At 37.6% G+C, this 20,280-nt stretch overlaps 4 protein-coding genes across 5 annotated transcripts; 1 reads left to right on the plus strand and 3 right to left on the minus strand.

Moving 5' to 3' along the window:
• Nucleotides 1-1,981: 1,981 nt before the first annotated feature.
• Nucleotides 1,982-5,885, minus strand: LOC140769767 (uncharacterized). The gene is made up of 5 exons (XM_073110633.1): nt 5,804-5,885; nt 4,922-4,989; nt 4,258-4,294; nt 3,553-3,620; nt 1,982-2,970 (listed from the first exon to the last, which is right to left on the minus strand). Exons 1-5 carry the CDS (start codon nt 5,883-5,885, stop codon nt 2,299-2,301), a joined length of 927 nt encoding a protein of 308 aa, XP_072966734.1. The 3' UTR covers nt 1,982-2,298.
• Nucleotides 5,886-11,382: 5,497 nt separating this feature from the next.
• LOC140770317 (uncharacterized) lies at nt 11,383-12,369 on the plus strand. Its single transcript, XM_073111454.1, has 2 exons — nt 11,383-12,129; nt 12,202-12,369. Exons 1-2 carry the CDS (start codon nt 11,445-11,447, stop codon nt 12,360-12,362), a joined length of 846 nt encoding a protein of 281 aa, XP_072967555.1. The 5' UTR covers nt 11,383-11,444; the 3' UTR covers nt 12,363-12,369.
• A 264-nt stretch (nt 12,370-12,633) lies between these two features.
• LOC140770319 (cytochrome B5-like protein) lies at nt 12,634-14,850 on the minus strand. Of its 2 annotated transcripts, none has more exons than XM_073111456.1 (6): nt 14,438-14,850; nt 13,896-13,984; nt 13,772-13,809; nt 13,197-13,274; nt 13,003-13,094; nt 12,634-12,774 (listed from the first exon to the last, which is right to left on the minus strand). In XM_073111456.1, the coding sequence occupies exons 2-6, from the start codon at nt 13,975-13,977 to the stop codon at nt 12,708-12,710; spliced, it is 357 nt and encodes a 118-aa protein (XP_072967557.1). In that variant the 5' UTR covers nt 13,978-13,984; nt 14,438-14,850; the 3' UTR covers nt 12,634-12,707. The 2 variants fall into 2 exon arrangements, with proteins under 2 accessions (XP_072967557.1, XP_072967559.1); XM_073111458.1 differs by having other exon boundaries at nt 12,635-12,774; nt 13,028-13,094.
• Nucleotides 14,851-15,005: 155 nt separating this feature from the next.
• LOC140770318 (V-type proton ATPase subunit E-like) lies at nt 15,006-19,489 on the minus strand. The gene is made up of 6 exons (XM_073111455.1): nt 19,269-19,489; nt 18,537-18,637; nt 17,348-17,504; nt 16,763-16,959; nt 16,081-16,180; nt 15,006-15,235 (listed from the first exon to the last, which is right to left on the minus strand). Exons 1-6 carry the CDS (start codon nt 19,368-19,370, stop codon nt 15,200-15,202), a joined length of 693 nt encoding a protein of 230 aa, XP_072967556.1. The 5' UTR covers nt 19,371-19,489; the 3' UTR covers nt 15,006-15,199.
• Nucleotides 19,490-20,280: the final 791 nt, after the last annotated feature.

Raw genomic sequence — 20,280 nt, forward strand, 5'->3', positions numbered from 1 at the left:
GTAGAGTTCAATTCTAGTTGTATATATAATCTATTGTTATTAAGGAAAAGAAGTATAAAGCACCGTACAGAATTCAAGGAATGACACCGGAGTGTATGCAGCCAGTATCAATTACATCAGAATAATAAGCATGATAAAAACACCATCTCTGCAATTGGCTCAAAAGTCAGTGAGGCAAAGAAAAGGCCCAACTCGAGAAAGTGGAACATCTGCAAGATGGAAAGGCTTCACAATGCCACGAGGAAGGCAAAAGCTTCAATTAAAATAGATTAAACGGTGAGGAAGAGGATGAGTGGTTAAATGAGTCAAAAGTTGACAATGGGATCACAATACTATTGGGTGGATCACAGAGAGGTATAAATGCTTAAAAATAAAGAAAGATAAGAATATGCACACCCAACTTAAAATATATATATTTTTACAACAACAAAAAAAAAACCTTGAATCTAGATTACGTGGATAGCAATTGGAGACGAGTGATTTGTGATTTGTTCAAAGAAAGAAAGAAAGAAAGAAGATTGAGGGGGTAAAAAGAATGCTAATGGCACCGGGGGATGGAAGGTGAAGGGTCACTCTTAATTGTTCAAAGGTCGTCTTTAGAGAAACATGCAATATCCGATCAGCGCATTAACCAACGGAAGCGACTCATTTACACGTCAATTGTATCGCTTTCTTGGATCCTATTGACTTCCTATTTCTTGACTACGAGATTAGCACTAGTAACTCAGAGAGGAAGCTGATTCATGGCACAATAATTCCTCGATGCACTTTAAATCCGAGGTGATGGTGTGATGGAATGCGATCAGGACGTATGACAAGTAGAAAGGAACGCCTCAAAACAACTGGCAACGCAACAGACGTGTACTCAGAAAGCAGTTAGAACAGTGAAAGAGAAGTCTACTTCTTGTATCTTAAGATATCAAAAATCTAGTACAATCCATTAAACCGTAACAACAACAGTAGAGATAGATATCATTGTTATGTTTTGAATCCTAAGGGAAAACGATTGCCCTTTTACGTGTAACTGGATAAACAACCATCTAAAGAATGAATGCAAGCACGCCGAAGACAGCGTAAGCAGAGAAAAGACAAGCATCCAACAGAGGGGACTGTAACATTTACCAGTACTTTCGATGCATCTTGAACAATAACGAGACAAAAGAAGATCAAATCAATCAAAATTCAACAAAATATTGCTCAGATTACAAGCAGATCGTAGCGAATTTTTTTTACCTTTATGTGAGAACTAAAAGGAGTCAGATAAAGAAAGGTGAACAACAACTCGGCAGCAAGAAGCAGTGCAGCTGCAGTTAACAGATATCCTATAGTAGACCCAATCATTCCTAGTGGAAAATGAGAATGTGAAACAGAGCGTATCCACCAAATAGATAGGAATGAGCAACAGAAGGCCTTGATCCATATAATCTGTCATGAGTTATACAAACCCACTTTACTATGCTATATACTACGTTGCAATTTCTTCTACCAATCATTCGTACTAAATACCTACTCCAATCTTCGAATTCACAGCATTTTTTTTTTGACTTATGGAACAAGTTCATGACCCATGAAGTGAACAGAGTAGGTAATGCATCTATCACAAGGTAAATTGAAGTAAGCAAGTTGCACCAAAAGATGATTACATATATACGTATAAATACAATAAATTAAATATTTAATGAGCTCGTGCATTGGACATCATATGAACAATTCAGCATGTTAAATATGTTGCAGTAAAATAATGGTTCATACTGCATGTAATGTTACTGAAGAACAATAAAAAGAGATTTTTTTTCCAAGGTTCTGGTTCTTGCATAGTGCGGGAAATACAATCTTCATTCAAGAATGACTAATCTGATCAAATCGTTCATAACATAAAAATCTACTAGTGCAGAATTATGCTAGAGAACTAACTACAAGCACTGCACCTGTCAAAGTAATTTTCCAAACCCAAGTCAGAACAAACTGAAAGAACATCATATTAAGTAACACAGAGAATGCTGCAAGCCCAATTGTTACAATCGTAGAATTGTAAATTGTATCTGCAGAACTTTATATTGGGGTCATCCAATCTGTAACGCCTCCAAAAAAAAATCTTCTTTTAAGTTTCAAAAGGAAAAGAAGAGAGCCCAAAGACCAAAGATACTGTACTACAGGAACTCAACTTTACAGACGACCTTCAAGAAATTGTGAAGTTTTACATAAAGAAAGGCATCAAGAAATCAGTTAGCTGAAAGAATCCATACACAAACAGACAGAGAGAATGCAATCAACCATGGGAGGAAACAATAATACGAATCACTGCCTAGGGTTCTGCTCGGGCATCGTGATCTGGAGATTCTGATCAGACGGGCTGAGATGGATCCTCCTCGGAAACGGCAAGAGGCAGGGCCCACAGAACACTACTCCACCGTCCGAGCTCATCTCCTCTACTTCTTTCGCCTTCTCATTTCTCCCACGGCCGCTGGCCGCCAAGTCACGGTTGACGTGCCTGAGCGGACCCGGCGCCTGAGCCGTGCGGCGGCGGCGGCGGACATTGAGGTCGTGGTACGCGACGGCGGAGCTGCCGGCGAGGGCCTCGGCGAGTAGGGAGACGTGGCGGCCGACGAGCGTGGCGCCGACGTTGAGCACGCCGTGGAACCTGCCCGAGGGGCGGCGGATCCCGACTGCGGCGAAGGACGGGGAGTCCGGCGGGCGGCTGAGTAGACGCTCATTGCCGATGAGGAATCGAACGGTGCCGATGAGTAAGTCGGGGATCAACCAGCCTCCGGAGGCATATATCTCGACAGAGACGGCGGAGGGAGAGTCGTCGGCAAGGAAGCTAGTCGGGACCCGGAAAAGGAACCTGTCATTCCACGTCGGATTCTCACCGCCGACCCGGTCGACGCGTGTCCTGAGCTTCGCGGAGGGGTCGATCCACGCGACGGCATAGCCCTGCACGCCTCCTCGCCCGGCAGGCGGCCTCAAACCCTGCGCCGAGATCAAATTGATCTCAAGAAGGTGCCAATCCATCGAATCTCTATAACTTCAAGAATGGGGAGAGCGGAAGAAAGAAGTGCGAGAAGGGCTACTAGATTTTGGAGTATAAAAGAGAGGGAAACGATTCCAACTATATATAGATGAAAGGGCAAATAGACTCAACGGTGATAGTGGGGGCGAGAGACGTCAATCGGACGGTCAGGGAGAGTCCACGTGTTTTCGAGGGAAGTGAATCGGTTCAAATCTTGAGAGAAATAGAGAGGTGATTAAATATTAACAGCACTAAATGGGCCGGGCCGGGCCGATGCAAGAAGGCTCAAGACCATGGGCCCAAACTTATTTTATCCAAGTGGGTTTTAGAAAACCATAAGAGGGTGAGGAAGTGAGTTTTGGGAAGACTCAACCTCCCCACTTCCCTGCCCAATACCATAGTATGAATTGAGTAATAAAACTACGCCTACAAACACTTGTAGGCGTGAGCATAATTATGAGAGGGAAGAGAGAAAGTATGAAAGTATGTTTAGGTCAGTTGCTAGTAATAAACACAGACAAATGACCGACCAACAACACCACCTTCAAGTGTTGAGCAAAATTCTTGATAGTCACTTGTTTGGCAGCATTCCACCAGAAGACAGGAGAGTCTGATAACAACTTGTTAGTATCAGAGATTTAGCATTGTTTTTTTAGTAGAATAATTAGAAACAATAGAACAATAACTCCCAGATCTGCATGTGACAAAACGTATTAATACTGAAGAGATGCAACAGACGGGAAGTAGCTATATATTATTCCAACTGGAACTGCATATCCCCTAAAAGACATAGGCATAATCTTTTCAAAAGGAATCAAAGACAAACTTGTGTTGGAAGTGAGTGCACATAGATTACTAGCCATAATTAGAGATTAGTCCACAAATAATAACTGCAACCTTGTGAATTATCTTTAATTAACCTTGTCTGGGCATGGAAGATAACAAGATGAAAGATGTAAAATGGTAAAACAATAGTTACCATGGAAGAATCCAAACAGATATTACAAAGTAGAATGGTAGACAATCCAATCAGAGAAAATGCTCCATTGATTAATAAGAATCAAGCAACTTCCTATGTGTTGTACAAGTGATAGATTCGAGCCAGTGCCAATCTTACCAAGATACTTTCTCTAATATTTCATCACCAGGAAAAGCAAAATTTACTGAGAGAAAAAATTGCAGCACATTGAACCTGTTTGAAGGAAATGAAAGAAACGAGCAACATAATTCTAGATAGAAGATCATACAAGCAAAGCTATCAGCAATCTCGTCTTTCCCTGCATGCTATCAGGAGAAACCAAACAAAAGATACCAGAAGAAAATTAGGAACTCATTAAGAAGCATCAGCTGAAGTATATATATCAACCTATGAACTTCTAATTGCACCACAGTAATACCTATATTACAAAAGCAACTGGACAAAAGCTTCAAGCTTGCTGCAAAGATCAGCTCATGGTCTTTTTTTTTTCCTACCGAATAAATAGTTCTACCTAGTAGATCTAGGTAAACTTCAACTAAGGTGATCACAAGAACCACTGCTTTGAGCATATAAAGCTCACAATAAAGGCATCTAAGGAAGTAAGAAGGAATAAAAGAGGGGAAAAATATTACTGTTTGCGTGATGGAGTTGTGAGGAAGGGAGCTCCCTTCAGTCCAAGCACAGGCAGCTCAAGATCACTTACCTCCCGCATCATTCACTCAGCTACCAAGACAAAAACTTCTTAGTATTTGGATGAATGAGTCGGCAGCTAATTTAACCATGTAGCCATCCATGAGTGGACTGAAGAAAGCTCTCTTTTACCACACCCATCTCACCATATACATATATAAAATATGAACCTTAATTAGCACCAAACCAAATTTCTTTTTAAAAAAAAATAGAAAACCCTAAGAATCCATGAGTAATAGAACCTTAATTTCTTCTTCTCCTTCATCTTCTTCTTCCGAACATATAATTGGTACCGTGTTTAGAAGAAGACCTAGAACTTGTCGGATTTAAAATCCACAAGCCTAAGTAGACTATAAATGCTAGAGATGAGAGAATAAGGGAAAGGGGGAGGCACAGGAGAGTAGCTTTCATAGCAAAGAAAAAGGAAGGAAGAAGCTCATGGATCTCAACTTAGGAAGAGAGCCCTTAAATAGCTAAGGAAAAGGCTGACATCATATCATGGAGTACAGAGTATATAATAAAATATTAGGGTTAGACCAGAATCAAACAGGTGGAAAGAGAGTTTTATAAGAACAAAAAAAAGAAAAGAAAAAAAAAAAGAGCACCAGCAAACCTGTTTATGTTCTCTCTTTCTTCTAAGCAACATTTGAATATCCATCTGATTATAATAATCCACTTCTTCTTCACCCACCAAAGCCTTGCCTTTGCTCCTATTAATTAATTAAAACTAGAATATGTTCTCCCACTGTGTGAGATGTCTTTGTCTTGTGCAGCGATTGGAAAGACTTGCAAGTTTATATTAAGGAGAACTCTATAATCACATCTTTATAATTTTTAACTCTCCTTAAGACTTGGTCCAAAGAATCATTTTTTTTTTTTTCTCACTCAGAGGACAAGCTCCTCGGTTGCAGTTTTTATGTGCCAATTAAGCTTATACTAGTAGTTGTTAGGCTTGCAACAAGTTCCAACGAAAAGCCCACTAATCTCTAGTAGCTTATTAATATATTAAAAAAGCTACATTATTCCCTTACGACATCAGTTATAGATTTCTACCATATCTAAAACACTTCTCCTACTAGATTATGGTGATAAATCTCCATTAGATATAGCTTGGCAGTAGCTACTGTTGATAAAGTCCGCCATGTTTGGGTCCGTGAAAGCTATCATTGTGCTCCCAACTAAGGTAAACAGACTTGACAACTCCATGTCCTTCTTACACTGGAGACCACAGGACCTATACAAATTGGGTCTTCTCACCCTCTCAGGTTCTCCATTCTCAGCACTTCCAACGTGCAAACAACTAAGGCTAGCTAGCTATGAACCCTAAGAAAGAAAGAATTCTTTTATTTAAAAGATGGTATTAATAATAATTAATCCCCCGCCTCAAGAAAGATTGCAACCTTCTTTTGCCTTTCTCCATGTCTCTCGCTATCCCATCCGTTCCATCGACAATAAGTCAAGAATTGAATATAACTTACTTTCACACGTTGGTACTTGTATATATATATTTTAGATATAATCTCATGATTATTGTCCTTAATGAAGCTGGTAAGGAAGGCAGCACTAATTATCATTAACAGGTTGTGCGTGCCTGTGTGTGTGTGTGTGAAATCCTTTGCTAGAACTTTTATGGTGAAATATGGCTTTCTAGTTAGTAAGAGCAAATTTGATCTATCTTCTGCTATATATGGGAAAAGAACCATTTCAAAATGTGAAAGAAAAGGATTGAGGGTAGTAGAGAGTTGTTTCAACTTGAACAATATATGTGACAAGACATTTCGATCTATTCTTTTCCTCTTGGGTACGTCTGTGGAAGTTATTCTTGCCCTTTTGATTGAACGTAAGATTCCCTCTGCCTCACTGCAAACCATCTTTTCAAACGATAAAAAAGCCTTTTTTCTGATAGCACGAGCAAAAATCAAAACGAAGGATTCTGATTACCGATGGAGGAATGAGATATTAAACCTTTTAGGGTATAAAATACTATTAATCCCGCTCTTTTGAGCTGCTCAATTAACAACTCGATTATAATTTAGATAAATAAAAATATATAAGTTAAAGATGAGATATCACTTCTTCTACTGTAATATGATACTCCTGATGCATTAAAATGATGACCATCTTAGAGTCACCTTTAAAATTAACTTTTAGAAAAAACTCCTAGCATCAGCAAACTCCACTGCTCGAAAGAACTAGCCTTAATTAGCTTCCAAAGGCTTCCGGTGAGCCGAAAAAATAAACATAATTCCAGAACTTCAACCCAAACAACCCCTAATATCTCCAAATAAAAACATAATTGATCAAACTTTATATTACATACGTAATTTTCTTATTCTTATATATACACACATGAGAGGCAAAGTGCATGAGTGAGAAGAATAATATGTGTACTTCATTCATTCCCATTCTTTTAGATGAGAAAGAGAGCTAATAAATATTAGCCCAAAACTATACTTAAATCCGTAAATCGACTTTATAATCTTTCCATACTAGGAAACAGTAGTCGAAACATACAACAAGCTTTTCTCTACTTTAGTTCCCAATATGGAAAAGTTTGGGAATCTAACAGTTAGTTAATGCTCTTCATCTAATTTTCTTTTTCTTTCCATCCAGTTAACTTTACTATGGCAATTAAATAGCAAAGTCTAGGGTTAGAATTAGCCAGAAGGCAAGGAGGAGTGATGGGCACATGCAAGTCGCCATGCAAGAAGAGGAGGTTGGGATGTATGTTGGAAAGGGTTTTGGGACTTTAAACTACAGCTGGTTTTGTCTCCAAACTTCCTTTTTCATGGCCTTTCTTTGCAGTCACCTCTGCAATTCCTTCTAGCTCCCACCCAAATTCACACGCTATTCTTAATCCTTCTCTCTCACTCGGGACTAATTTTATCTTACATATAGAGAGTTTAAAAACAAATATTACTCAATCCATTTTAAAATTTTCTATGAAAAATTTTACGTTCAGAAATGCTCCAACTACTACTGCATAATAGTCAGACAAGACAAACACATCTTATATATTCTTCCGGACAAATGTGCAGCATGAGCAGTATATTTTAGACAGTTTAAAAGTCATAGATAGTGTAATGTGATATATATATATATATATATATATATATATATATATATATATATATATGTATTCAGCTGCGATGAAGAAGGTCGGTCTGAAAATATATGAGGCAAACTATCCAGGTCGATTGGAATATATCGATAGCTCATAACAAACAATCTTATATAACTTACATTGATCATTAATGTTGAAGGGATGGAATGCAATTTGGTCGATAACATATCATAAAATTGTGGAGAAGTCTCTTGCGAGGTGATAGTAATAACTTAATATATATATATATATATATATAGTGTGTATATATATATATATATATATATATATATATATATATATAAAAGGTTTCACGTACCCTATATAAAGGAGGTACATAGTATGGTCTTATCAGACAGCAATATTGGTGTACGTAAAAGGTCTATCTGGTCAACTCAAAGGTCCCATCGAATGGATTCCTCCAATCCAAAAGCCAAAAGATTTCCTTTCTTTTTTTCTCTTTCATTTACTTTTGAGAAATGTTTCACTTTCCTATACTATTTAGGAGCTCAAGTACATTATTCATAGGAAAAAAGAGAGTACTTTATTCATAGGTTAGGTAAAAAGTCAGGCCCCTTACTGATACAATAAATAATTTTAATTTCATTCTTTAATATTTTACTTATTTAATCATTTATTAAGTTAATTTATGGATATTAGATCAAATACTATGAACGATTTCCATCGTATATTAATACTATTTTTTTTTTTGTGCACGTATATCTATTTCTGTTTATTTGCAACATAATTTAAAATATATATATATATATTAAGGTTGTCCTGCACTGATTTTGAGAATATATTTCCTACATCCAATGAGAGATCTCAAAACAAGAAGTCCTTGTAATATAATTCTAGTAACGGTTAGAATTATTGTGTTATTATTATTTGTACCGATGATTTTATCCTGGATTTTAAAAATTTGGCACAACAAATGAGTATAACAAAAGAAAAATCTTTAGAATTTGGCATAATCTAATTTGTTATGCATTTATTTTAAAATTTCTTTGATTGCATTTGTTTATGTGAATGTTGCACAACATTATTGTATCAACTTTTATACTAAAAAGACATAATTATATCAACCTTTTCTTTCTTATGGTTCTTATATTGGGAGCTAGAGGTTTTAAGATTTTTGTTAATGTGCTATTGTCAAAATCTTTGGCTACGTAATTGGAACTTTAGAATTAGATTGATCCATGGAATATATTATTTTATTTTGTAATTGGTGTTAAAATGAATGCAAAGTAATTAATATTTACATAATTCAAAGTTATTTGATAGAACTATAAAATACTCTCAATGAAATTTCAAGTTAGTATCTATAGAATATAATATATTTCAGTATTCGAATATTTTTTTATGATGTTTAATATTCACTATACAAAATTTAAAGTTGTTATTTTTGATATTTATATTTCTGAAATTTGTAATTAATATATTAGGAATCCATAATTATTAACCCTAGAAACCGAATATACTATAGAATAATAATTTGACCTGGATACTAGTTAAATCCAAGTTTTCCATTATCAATTATGGATAAAATTTTGGTCGGTCTATTTATTGTGCATATTTCTTTTTACAGGTCTCATTCGCAAGGCAATCCGAAACAAGAGATGAATATTAGTCACAAAAAAATGGGAGAAAAATGTTGGAAGCTTATCGAAAACTTCTAATCATGGTTTGGTGTTACTATCTTTAGCCAGATTAACATTTGGTTTTAAATTTGTACGAGCTTCTCATGTTTTACATGACATTTTGTTTATTAAAAAAGGAAAAAAAAATAAAGAAAAAAGAACTGACAAGAAGAAGATCAGGGTCTAGTCGTAATTTTCATGTCTTTACATTTCTACAGGGTGTTTAATCGGCCTTTCAAGCTCAATGGGCCGGCCCAGGAGTATCAACTGTTCAGCACTACGAGGGCCCAGTTTAATACGCATCGTAGTTTTGCATGTAAAAGTATAGCAAGGAAGAGGTTAACGATATTTTTAATTAACACGTCGACACCGGCATTAGTTATGCAATTAAAGCATGCGTGCAGAATCTTTTTAGAGAATGGAAGCATTAGATTCCCACCAACGTACGTTACCGCCGGCCCGATTCGCCTTACCGTAATTCCGGCCACATTCCTATTTTGGCTTACGACACATTCTCCGGTCTATTTAATCTGCTCTCCTCTCCTCTCCTCTCATTCTAATCCTAATCCTAATCCTATTTTGTTAGTTTATCTCCCGTGAAGGATGGTTGTTTGTTGTTGGGGCTCACTTCTCACCATGCGAGGGAGAGAAGATGATGGGGAAGAGCTTCTTCCTTTCTTGCTTGGAGTGAAGGGAGCTCCACCAATAAGTCTTCTTCTTCTTCTTCTTCTTCTTCATATCTCTTCATATCTCTCTCTCACCGTCTCTTCTCCTTTTCTAGGATGATATAACTCCTTATATGCTATCAATATAGGTTTGGATATATTATCATATATTTGTCATTCATATTTAAGTAGAAAACGCCAACGTATACTCTTCTTCTCCTGCGCACAATTATAGTCTATTTTGGTATGAAGATATTAATGAAAAAATGGTTAAATAATTATTGTATCTTTCATTTATCTTTTTTTTTTTTTTTCTTTCCTCTAGAATAAGGTAAAATAATTTCTAACGTGTTTAAAATTGATCATGACACTTAAATGTCATTATTTTAGTCTGAAAATATATTTTAAAGTTTTTTAAATAGTTTAAGAGGTTAATATATATTAAAAAGAAACACTAGGGAGGCGTATCTTGGTCAAAAGAAACGTCCCGGAGGAAGTTTGACCCGATAAGAGGACCTTCTAATGCAGGAATTTGCTGCAGTCGAGTTGTGAAGACCAACCATTGGCTCCCAAGTACCCGGCTGTAGCAATTCCTGCGGTTGTGGATGCACGGGATCTCTGGATCCCAAGTACTTTACTGTGGATTGTGTTTATGATTGATTATGTCTGATTAACCGAGTTCAAATGGAAATTATGGAATGTCTTTCTGAGAGGGAGTCAACTATCTGGAGACTAAAGTCAATGACCAATTACCATTTAATTCTCTCCACCACCACATTATGGGGAAAGGAAAACTCATCCAGTGAAATAGGAGAAATTACTTCTTGTTTTTTAAAAGGAACTTGATAGGTTTCAGAGCTCAGATACTATTTTGCAAACCACATTCATGAACTTGGGTCAAGGCTCACTTTGCTTGGTGTCGATCTATCTCAGGCTGTACCTGAGGAGCTATCGACCTGTAACCTAACCCCCACCTAATCCGGCATCAACCAACCATAGTGCTCCAACTCTTATTAAAGAAAAGTTCCAACTATTCCCACTTTATTATAGAAATCATGCATTCTACCATCCACCTGTTTGTAATTATGCCCCTGTCAGAATTAGGCAAACTGCACCAAAGCCAGGCATTTCTTGTTCTCTTCTGCGTGTTCTTTCTACGTACTACAACCCTCCTCGTTGGCGTCGTGCACTTTCCTGCCGTCCTCATTGGTCTTGCCAGTCTTAGGCTCCCACTTTTACAGGTCATTCCAACGTGACTGACGCACCATGTGAGATATACATATGTTTTTCCACAAAGCTAGAATTCTTCGTACAAAGCATTCTGATGGAGAGGATTGAGCTCGTCGGTTAGGATTAAATGGCTATAAGACATGCCATATGGTTACTTGGTTCGCTTCTTTTCTCTAATCTTCTCTTCTCGCATGGCCAGATCTTCTTGAATAATATCACCGTCATCCACTCGGTGGATTCTGTGATTCGGGACCGTGCTTTCGATGTATTGGTTGGTCGTCGTACCAGTCAGGTCTACGACGTACCCCTCCCCGCGAATTTTTCCGGCATGGTGGCTTCGGTCATGAGGCTAAGGAGCAAGACATTTTGGAACATGGGGGCTAATGTGAGTGCAGCTCATATTCCTCCAAGAACTTTGCCATTGCCTCACGTAAGGAGATTGATACTTGTCTACCAGAGCTGGGGTAACTTGTCTGCTACTTATTACGATGTGTCAGGTTATCAACTCCTTTCTCCTGTTGTGAGTTTGTTAGCCTATGATGCAACATCAAACAGTACAAGCTCACGCAGTGCCATGCAGCTTGATCTGAGAGCCCTGGGCGATCAAATTTCTATTAGCTTCCCTCGAGTTGCAGTGCGAAAAGGATTGAATTCGTCGGTAAAATGCGTAAGGTTCGGGCTAGATGGATCCATGCATGTCGATGATATGTCGTCGTCGTCGTCGTCGTCGAGTTATTGTACATCGACGAGCACAGGACACTTCACGGTCGTCGTGCCTTCAGAACATTCTTCGCCTGCGGAAAGAGGGAAAAGTACGACGATTCTTGTGGTAGAGATTTTAGGTGGAGTTCTTGGATTCCTGTTATTGATTTTAATGGTTATAGGAACGCTTAATTTATCAAAGAAGACGAGAATGAAGAAGATGGATAAGGAAGCAGAAGATGGGGAGGTTTTGGAGACTGCATGGATTGGGAAGAGCAGAATGCCTACTGCAGCAATGATCAGAACGCAGCCTGTTCTTGAGAACGAGAGCACCATGAGGTAACTTTCCCAGGTCTCTGGAGGAATTACTTAAATTTGTGCAAATCGTGCATTGGTACATTCTTTTAATTAGTTTTTTTTTTTCTACTCCCCTTCTTGGATAAGCGTATCAAATTGCAGCTGGGTTTTTCATGGCCTTGTTGAATCATACAAGAAGTTAGTGCATTCCTGCTTAATCTGACATGTATCAGCAATAGAAAAAAGATATGTATAACAGTTAATAATGTTAATCTGCGATATGAAAGACAAGGGTGTAAAGTAGCCTAATCATAAAATTAACATCATAGTTCAAAGGAGTTCGACACAGATTTCGTAAAATTCTAACACAATTATTCAGAAAGCTTCAACATCAGGACTTCAGATCACCAATGTAGAACTCATCGACGATGTCAAAAACTCGAGTAGCGTGTTGTGGCCTGCAAATTAAGGAAAGAGAAAAGGGAGATTGATCAGTTAGCAGAATAATTGAACATTCAACAGATTACCGTAAAACATAAGCTTGAGTAAGCCTGTTAGAGAATGGCCATTCTGAAAGAGAACAGAAGCTGCCACCAAAGTTGCAACCTGAGTACTTACAAATAATCTAGGTCCATTAACAAACTAACAATGCTTCTAATTTCTCTATAGCGGTCAAAATAACAAACCCGTAAAAGCCCTCTGTTGAATCACCTCCAGCATTATTTAGTATCGCATCGCCTCCTGGGTGTTCCTCCACATACGGAGTGACGTCGTAAATCTGCATTTGGAACCAAATTATTGATTTTTGATAGAAACAAATTTTCCTACTTTGAATTGGATCAGAATAATTAGAGAGAAAAAACAGAGTATGTCATACAACCTTCCCTTTGATGATGATCCAGCAATCCTTTCTTGTCCTATGTAGTGTGACCTCTTCCTTAGTGTAAGTCCTCAATATCTGTATCAGAAGTATGAGCAGTTCATAAAAGAGCAGTAAACTTTCCTTTCTTCTGTAAGCAAGATTGCTTCTAAAAAAGACCAGGAAAACACTAATTAGTCAGTAAAACAGAATTCACATAAGGAAGCATCTTATCATCTCGACGTCCAATTTAGATGCGATCAGTATGTAATCAGCAACACAAAATACAGATAAGAAGCATTCCATATTTCTACCATCCTGATATGCGATTTACTTGCCACAGATATACCAGACCAAAATTGCAAAATTCCACAGAGAGCTAACGGTAACTAATTAGAAATTAAATCAGGCACTATTGCAGAAGAAAATCAACTTAATAAGTATATGGTTTACAGTTTTTAATTGATTTTAGCATGATTGAACAATTTAAATTGATGCTGAAATTGAATGTCGATTATTATTACAATGCTATTAAATGTTTAGCATGAAGACACAAGAAAGCAAGTGAAGTAAAAATACTAGTTCAAGAGGTGTACCTTTCCATCAACATTTGAACGTGTTCCTTTTGCTTTACCTGTTGGATAGAAACAAGTTTCATATAATACAAAACTGCTCAAAAGATTGTTTAAGAATGGAAAAACAAGAGTGGCTCGGCAGTACTTCGATTTCGTGATCTTGGAATGATGAACAGGGCTCCCAATGCAATAAGAAAGATCAAGGTAATAATGACAACAATTTCCATCCTTTTCCTGTTGAACAAAATATAAAAGGATATCACTTGATGATCAAATAATAAAATAATCTGATTGTGAATGCATTTAAAGACGGAAAAGACACAGATTGAATGGGCTTCAACCAATTCAAATCGGCAGCAAGATCTACTTATTCGCTACATCTTGCCCTCATCATTGGATCCAAAGTTTCCTCATCATGACCAAGATTAGACTGCTAAGGTTATTCTGGAGCTCAGTATCATCCAAAATGAATGCAAAATTGAACAATACGCGATACAGTATCTACCCAAGAAGAGCTTTTATCTTCCGCCAATGAAGCATAGAACATTGCTTCACGAATCAAGATTAGTTCTTCGGGGTCACTTTTAGGTAAAAAAACCAAACCAAACCAAACCAAACGAAAGAGAGGCGGATTGGGATGATGCATTGCGAAGAGAAGGGGAGGAGGGAGAAGGGAGACGAACGTACCGAGCGGAGGAGAAGAGAGGCGGCGAGAGACCACTAGACACGACGCCGATATCACGTGAATCGCTGAGTCGGGGTTTTTACTAGTTTTGAAGCAGTAGCAGGAGTGGGAATCTTCTGCCTTCATCACGGGGATCAGATCATCTACGATCTCGACTGTAGAGATTCCCTGCAGTCGATTACTTGGCTGCATCATTATTATTATTATTATTTGGTTGTACTTTAGATTGCTGCACATAATATTGAGCCAGTAACATGCTGCCAAGTGCCAAATAGTCCGATCCACTTGTCATCGAGCCGCCCGTGGTTTTAGTGTTTCTTTAATAAATGCCCCAAAAGGTTACAATAGACATTAGGAAAAATTATTTCCACATTTACTCGATCAAGATATGTTGTACCGATAATAAGTTAATTCTACAGTGCACCCAGGAAAATCTTGAAGTCAAAGCCAAAATTATATATGAGTTTTTGTAACATAATAAAATGAAGATTGGGTTGTAGATCCTGGAACAGTTTGATCAGACCAATCACTCACTCTTGTCGGTTTACACGATTCGTTTCGATCATATCGTCAGGAAAGTGAAAGTCGTGAATATTACTTAATAGTGAATGACATACATATATTGAACTTAATAAGTTTCTGGTGTATAAATAAGTATATTTAAATAAGACTTTTACTGGATAACATCTCAATTGACAAAACATAATAAGCTTTTATAGCTGCAGAATAACAAATAAGCTGTATCCGAGTATCAAGTTTGTCGATCAAGCAACAACTTGGCTAAAAAGAAGCTTCCGGATCTGCATGGAAAGAGAACAGTCAATGTATCTAAATATTAGGAAACAACCAAAATGATGAGAATGGAAGCAACGGATTACTGGAATACTCTTACATATTATACTTTCAGTCCATGTTCCTTCTTATTGGTGATGTTTTTCTACCGAGTTTGACAGGATTTGAATTAAAGAGGAACATAGAATTAATCCCACTAGCTCTGAGCTTACCGTAAGAGAACCATGAAGGATCAGTAGAATATGCAAGAGAGATGTTTAACTCAAAGATCGGATCAAAATCTAGTAATTTAGGGCTAGAGTTTTCTTCCAATAAAACTTTTCTCTTATTTATTATAATTAGTATGTCTCACAAAATCTACAGAACGCAAAGTATTCAGCAAAGTTGCAACATGAATACAATCTTCACATTTAGATAACAAGAATTGAACATAGTGGACCTAAGATCTTTTTCTCCAAGTCCTAAAACGAAAACTTACTCTACAGAGTGGCTGGTTTAATATTGTCTGTTATCGACCACTGAAGTAGCTCATATTAAAATTCTAGAGTGGCTTAACAATGTATGAAAATAATTTCATAAGATCTCACATATTATTTTAGCAACAATATTGTTCAACGAGCAAAAATACCCTAGGGCACATATTTGTGTTTGAATTTTTCTCTTCCTGGGGGAATAAAATTGACACATGGTTGGTAGAAAGTGACTTGGATCCTACTGTCCAAGTCCAGTTGCCAATCTAGCATTTAACCATTTGGAATAAATTCTTACTCATTCAGCTAATTGGTGCCTTGTTTTCAGAACCATGAGAGGCATAAGGAAGAAATGGTATCAAGTAAACATAAATAGGACAAACCTCTGGAAGTTTCTTGCGAAAGACGACATCCAGTCTTGCATCAAGTGTGTTCTCAAAGACAATCTTCCCATCTTGGGAAGCCAAGACAACGCCTCCCGAGCTGCATCATATACAAATAGTCAACAGTGAAGTTGACTGCATGGATATAAATATAGAAGGAACACACCTCTTAAAACAGTTAGAAAAAGCTGAATTGTCATATTAAAGAGCAATATTTTCCCTATGGTTGGAAGAGCTTCAGTGCAGACATGCAGTCGGTTAGCATCTAGAGTAAAAGATAAACATTTGACCAAAGATGTGCGAAAAATAGAGCAGAAGTGTTTGCCACTGTATATAGAAGAAAGTCTCAATAAAAAAATTTAGATTTTTGGGTGGAGAAATAGGTCACGTGAAAAAATAGATTAAGGAGTTTGACTATTACCCTTGAGAAACACTATCCAAGATGATGAGAGCAGGAAATAGCATGATGTGCCACTTAATTATGTATTTTATTCAGAAGGTGTCCTTGCAGACCACTGTATCTAAAATAACTCAACATTGTATAAGCAAGGTAATTCATTGATCTGAAGGATGCGATATTGTATCTAATTTAAAAACTCTGATCTTTTGTATAATTGTTCTATTCCTACAAACAAAGGTGTGGCGTTCCTTTGAGATTAATTGAAAGTTGAAGATGTATTACCAAAAGAGGCCATGATCATGATGGTGGCTTGGAGGAGGTGGCAGATATACATGAGTGTCGACTATGATCTCAGGAGAGTGAACAGCTGCTTTCTCTGAGTATTCATGCTTTGCTGAATGCAATACTGGCTCGACAAGGTGAAGGTCATCTTTGCGGCAGCGAAGTAATACAGCTGGCTCTTTCAACCTAAGCAAGCTCTGGAGAAAAAAGCAAAAGAAGAGAAAATTCGTTCAGTGGAAAGAAATTGACATATGGCTCATACATGCATCAATAAATGATACAATTGCAGAGATCTACCTAATTAAATAACACAAATCTAAGATATTTCAAATATAAAATTTGATCATTTAGAAGCAACTTGTTATAAACCACAATGGCAAATACCACTATTGTACAGTGCTGGAACAAAATATCATACATATCATTTTCCCTTCTGCGAACTTCAGATTTGCAAGATTATTCAGTCTTTTTGTTGTGTGGTTATTCTCAGTATCACAGTGATTGACAAACTTTGGTATACTTGCAAACTTTTAAAGGAAAAAGAAAAAACATTGACTAGACTATGATATGCTAAAACTCTATAACCTGAACAATCAGCTCTTTTAGAAGTTTCTTGTATTCATGGTGACCATGGCTGACATTCAAGAGTTCTTTCCCAGCAGCTTCCTTCATGGAGTTAACTAAATCATCCTGAGCTTGAAGAACTTTTATACGAGAAGCATTCAGCTGCATAGAATACTCACTGATGAAAGTAAAGGAAAACTGTCAGAAAGTAAGTAGAGAAAATGCCGGAGAATAAATGCAATCAATTGAACCAAGGTTTTAAAAGACTATAAGGTGTAGACGGGCAAATTGGGGATCATGTAGCGCCTAAGCGCTAGGCAAGTGCCTAGGGGTGCCCATAATTCAAAGCAGTTAATAATTAGATAAATAATACTTAGATAAGAGGTTAAATTAATACTTACAATCTAAACAATATACTAATGGATTCTTGTTAAGAACTATATAATAAGCTATGAACTGTTATAATCCATTGAATCATCAAGATACACAATGATTTTAATTTTTAGAATTAATTTACATACTAAATATGATACGAAATGGTAAGCTCATGTGCACTTCTGAGATAAATTTTTTTATTATGGAATACAACTCTTTATTTCAGAATAACATCTAAATATCATAATAATCATATTCAAGAATACAAACATTATTTATTAAAATTACATCTTATACTACACGTTGACTTAATTATCAATTTACTCTTAATATCTATCCCCTATCACTCTATTTTATATCAAATCAAAGAGTATCTATCATAATTTTACAAAAAATAAAAAACTTTTTTTATTTTTCATTTTATATTACATCAAAGGCAATTATCATACCCATATTCCAGAATATTAATGAACATAAGAATAGTTATCCCTAAAATAAATCTCTCATTTTGATAATAACAAATAGAAATTCTATTCCTATCTCAACCTTATTCCACACGTGAACAAGGCCTAAGAGAGTCACCTATATGGAACTGAAGTGGAGCCTAATTATATTCTATCTAAGATAGGAGCTGTTAAGGTGGAAGTTTTTTTACGATAAGAAATATAACTTCATATAAGTATACATAAAGTTTAGATGGACAAACATAATCTTACATTCTAAAGTGGTAGGAAACAAGCTTTATTGCGTGGACATGGAGTTGGTACCTATAAATATATTTTTCCAGAGAAGTGAATAAAAAGAAAGATAGAAGAGAAAATATGCAGTACTATACATTTTTCGGCGAACTTCAACCTGCTTCTCTTTTCGTTCATACTCTTGCCTAATCTTCTTCTTTTCAGCCTCAACGAGTTGCAACTTCTCGATGTTGAATTCCTAGAACCCTCAAGGCACAGAACCAAGACTTTAGGAAGACAAACAGAAAATTAAGATAAAAACACAAAATTGCATCAACACAGTACGAATTTCCAAATTATGAACCAGAACATGGACAAAGACGATTAACTAGTAATACCCACTGCTTAAGAGACTTAATATAGGCTCTTAGGGTCTATACATCTAAAAGCAACAACCCAGTTAGCAAATTCTCTGGGCATCAACATGAGAAGCTTTTCTTTCTCCTACTCTTTAACCAGACAAGATGCAAGATCACATACATGGATGGATTACACCTAGCTTGCTTCTAGGTTCGTAACCTTCATCGTGTTCTCATATTTAGCATCTAACATTACTTGAGTTAGTACCCATATCAGTAAAAGTCCAATATTTGGAGATTGCGTCTTTTCATAATTTTAATTCATTATTAGCATAAACCACTAACAGTTTTCGTACAGTATCAGGTACGCAGTTCTATTTGGTTTAAATAAGTGAACAAAATGATATGCAAATGACCATAAAGATGATCAGAGTAAAAGATCTCCGCAGATCGATCTCATCGTCTCCTCAAGCAATTCCGATTAGAATTTTAAAGCGAAGCGATTCAAAGATGTAAAGAAGGAGACGCAACCTCTTCGGCGGAGACGGAGATCTCGTTGGCCTTCTCCTCTGCCTCCTGGCGGATGAACCGCACCATCTGCTGGATCTGCTTGCTGACATCCGTGTCGTTCATTTTGGATCCGACGAATTAGGATTCAATCGATGATTCGAGTGCTCACTCCCTAGATTGGAGGAGGAAGGGAGAAGGAAGAGGGGGTGGACCGAGAAGCAGACACCGCTGATGGTCGTATCCTCGTTATATGAGTGCGTCCGTATCAAATGTTCGCGAAGAATAGCCACGAGGCGAACGTGATTCGTTATTTCGCCCGTCTCCTCTTGCGGGGCGCAATGACCAAAAGGCCCTTACGCCTCCGCGTCGGTAGGATATTACATCGTAGATGCGATGGACGGCAGATGAAGCGTCCGCATAGAACTGGGGCCACTTTCCTTTCCCAATGTAGTCCAGTCTCAATAGGCCCATGTGGGATCCTGCATAATTAGGAGGCCCAGGAGGAAAATCGTCATGAGAAACAGATTTACTCTTGGGTCCTGGCCCAGAAACTCCAACCTCTTGGGCTCCATTGACCTTCTATGAAACGACAACCCGAATCCGAAACGGGATCCGCTCCCCTCCCTTTACTGGCAGGTCCACGTCTTCTGGGACCCACGGCCTCGCCTTATCGCACTCTTTCCCACTGAGCACCACGTCACCTTGTCGGCCGCCTCTCCTGGCATCCAGCTTTTGCATCCTTAACTGCCGCTCTTCGACTGGCGAAATATATTCGGGCCCAGGAATGGACCAATCAGGAGTCGACTCACCGCTGCATGCTGCTCAACCCGGCCCGAAGGATCTCACGTACTCGGAAAATGAGGCCACGTCGGACCATCGCACGGTCAAACGACTTGCTTTTGGTGGCGATATGGACCGCCGAAAGTGACCACAACAGGCACCACTGCCAGCTGTCGCGTCGTAGCTTTAGTGTTACGCATGTCTGTCGTAAGTGATCGCTTGCGATCCCGAATATACGAACTTCCACCTGTGG

Source organism: Typha angustifolia, chromosome 11 (genome assembly GCF_048772165.1).
Source record: "Typha angustifolia cultivar Huaian chromosome 11, ASM4877216v1, whole genome shotgun sequence".
NCBI lineage: Eukaryota > Viridiplantae > Streptophyta > Magnoliopsida > Poales > Typhaceae > Typha > Typha angustifolia.